The sequence below is a fragment of the Leptonotus elevatus genome, chromosome 18 (assembly GCF_054856555.1).
Source record: "Leptonotus elevatus isolate MCC_2025b chromosome 18, RoL_Lele_1.0, whole genome shotgun sequence".
NCBI lineage: Eukaryota > Metazoa > Chordata > Actinopteri > Syngnathiformes > Syngnathidae > Leptonotus > Leptonotus elevatus.
Genome location: NC_141256.1, coordinates 3,303,496 through 3,306,595, shown reverse-complemented (window position 1 = coordinate 3,306,595; position 3,100 = coordinate 3,303,496). Strand labels below are relative to the sequence as shown.

At 15.7% G+C, this 3,100-nt stretch overlaps 1 protein-coding gene across 1 annotated transcript in view; it reads left to right on the top strand.

Moving 5' to 3' along the window:
• rpf2 (ribosome production factor 2 homolog) overlaps window positions 1-3,100 on the top strand; it is a 13,262-nt gene that overhangs the window by 3,394 nt on the left and 6,768 nt on the right. The window contains exon 2 of the mRNA XM_086061097.1: window positions 2,537-2,669. Coding sequence (XP_085917223.1) covers window positions 2,537-2,669 — 133 coding nt within the window. The remainder of the gene's footprint in view (window positions 1-2,536; window positions 2,670-3,100) is intronic.

Here is a 3,100-nt window from a genome sequence, read left to right as displayed (position 1 = left end):
ATAATATATATATATATATTTTATATATATATATATATATATATTTTATATATATATATATATATATATATATATTTTATATATATATATATATATATATATATATATATATATATATTTATATATATATATATATATATTTTATATATATATATATATATATTTTATATATATATATATATATTTTATATATATATATATTTTATATATATATATATATATATATTTTATATATATATATATATATATTTTATATATATATATATTTTATATATATATATATTTTATATATATATATATTTTATATATATATATATTTTATATATATATATATATATATTTTATATTTATATATATATATATTTTATATTTATATATATATATATATTTTATATATATATATTTTATATATATATATATTTTATATATATATAATTTTATATATTTTATATATATATTTTATATATATATATTATATATTTTATATATATATATTATATATTTTATATATATATATTATATATTTTCATATATATATATATATTATATATTTTATATATATATATATTATATATTTTATATATATATATATTATATATTTTATATATATATATATTATATATTTTATATATATATATATTATATATTTTATATATATATATATTATATATTTTATATATATATATATTATATATATATATATATATATATATATATATATATATAATATATATATATATTTTATATATATTATATATATTTTATATATATATTATATATATTTTATATATATTATATATATTTTATATATATATTATATATATTTTATATATATTTTATATATATATATATTTTATATATATTTTATATATATATATATTTTATATATATTTTATATATATATATATTTTATATATATATATATATATATATATATTTTATATATATATATTTTATATATATTTTATATATATATATATATATATTTTATATATATATATATTTTATATATATATATATATATATATATTTTATATATATATATATATATTTTATATATATATATATATATATTTTATATATATATATATATATATATATATATATTTTATATATATATATATATATATTTTATATATATATATATATATATTTTATATATATATATATATATATTTTATATATATATATATATATATATATTTTATATATATATATATATATATATATTTTATATATATATATATATATTTTATATATATATATATATATATATTTTATATATATATATATATATATTTTATATATATAATATATATATATTTTATATATATATATATATATATTTATATATATATATATATATTTTATATATATATTTTATATATATATATATATATATATATATTTTATATTATATATATATATATATATTTTATATTTATATATTTATATTTATATATTTTTATATTATATATATTTATATTTATATATATATATATTTTATATTTATATATATATATATTTTATATTTATATATATATATATATTTATATATATATATATATTTTATATATATATATTTTATATATATATATATATTTTATATATTTTATATATATATATATATATATATATATTATATATATATATATATATTATATATTATATTTTATATATATATATATATATATATATATTATATTTTATATATATATATATATATATATATTATATTTTATATTTTATATATATATATATTTATATATATATATATATATATAAAATATATATATATATATATATATATATATATTATTTTATTTATATATAAATAAATATTTATATATATATATGAGAACCTTGTACACATTTATCGGTGCAGAATCACGGCAAAACAACCACTGCGTTAATGGCAATACAGTGTTTTACGTTTATTATATAACAACGTTCACATTCGTGTCACATAAGTGATTACATTGAAACAGAATATGCCTTTTTAAATGACACTTGATCCTTAAATCAGTCGTAGAATGTCTCAAAATGCCACACTGCCTACAACAGGGGCGCTCAAGTTCAGTCCTCGGGAGCCTCTATCCGCCTGTTTTCCATGTTTCTCTCCACTAACACACCTGATTCATGATCAGGATCGTTATCAGGCTTCTGCAAAGCTTGCTGATTAGCTGATCATTAGATTCAGCTATGCTGAAGGAGGGAACATGGATAGGAGCTCTTGAGGACCGAACTTGAGCACCCCTGACCTTCAAATATGTCAAACCAGTGATGAGGCTAGATTTTGAAAATATCCATTTATCACTGTGAAATTAATTCTACTTGTTTCAAAAATAACAAGCATAAGATTTCTTAAAAGTATACCTGTAATATGTCCCTTGTGGTCACATTTAGTGAATCAATGCCTTAATTTCGACCGAGGAGGCCTTTAAAAAAGGTCTTGTGGCTTCATTGAATGTGAAGGCTTTCTGCAAACAAATGTCAGAAATTATTTTGTAATTCTGTACTGTGGTTCTGTCCTCAGAAAACCAAAGACCAAGCGCTCCAAGCGCTTCTTGGAGAGTAGAGCCCCCAAACTGGCAGAGGGTGGAAAGAATGCCATGATCATGAAAGGGGGGAACGCCAATCAAACTGTTAGCCAGGCCCTGAAGGACATAGTAAGTCAACAGATGCTACTCTATCAAAAGGGTGCAGTACCTTGTAGCTGACGTTCATCAATTTTTGGGCAGAGGATGGAAAATAACCGTATTGTTGTCATTTATTGTTTGTGGCGGCACGGGACTATAAAAAAATCAGGTTTGTGGAAGACCATAGGATAGTTGATGTGCAAACAAGAGATACATATTAATTACTCTGGATCCTATTTGCAATTGCCTGTCAACAGGTGAAAGAAGGCTGCAATGTGTTTTGTGCAAATGTAGAACACATTTACAATAGCTTACTAGAACAGACTTTAATTGAATAAACTTTATGTGAATCATTCAAATTTATGCATGTTTGGAACTGTATTTTACAACATAATTGAAGATGGTATCGTTCTAATTTTATGCTATGTATGAATTTGTTCAAGTCCTTTTATTGTTCTCTT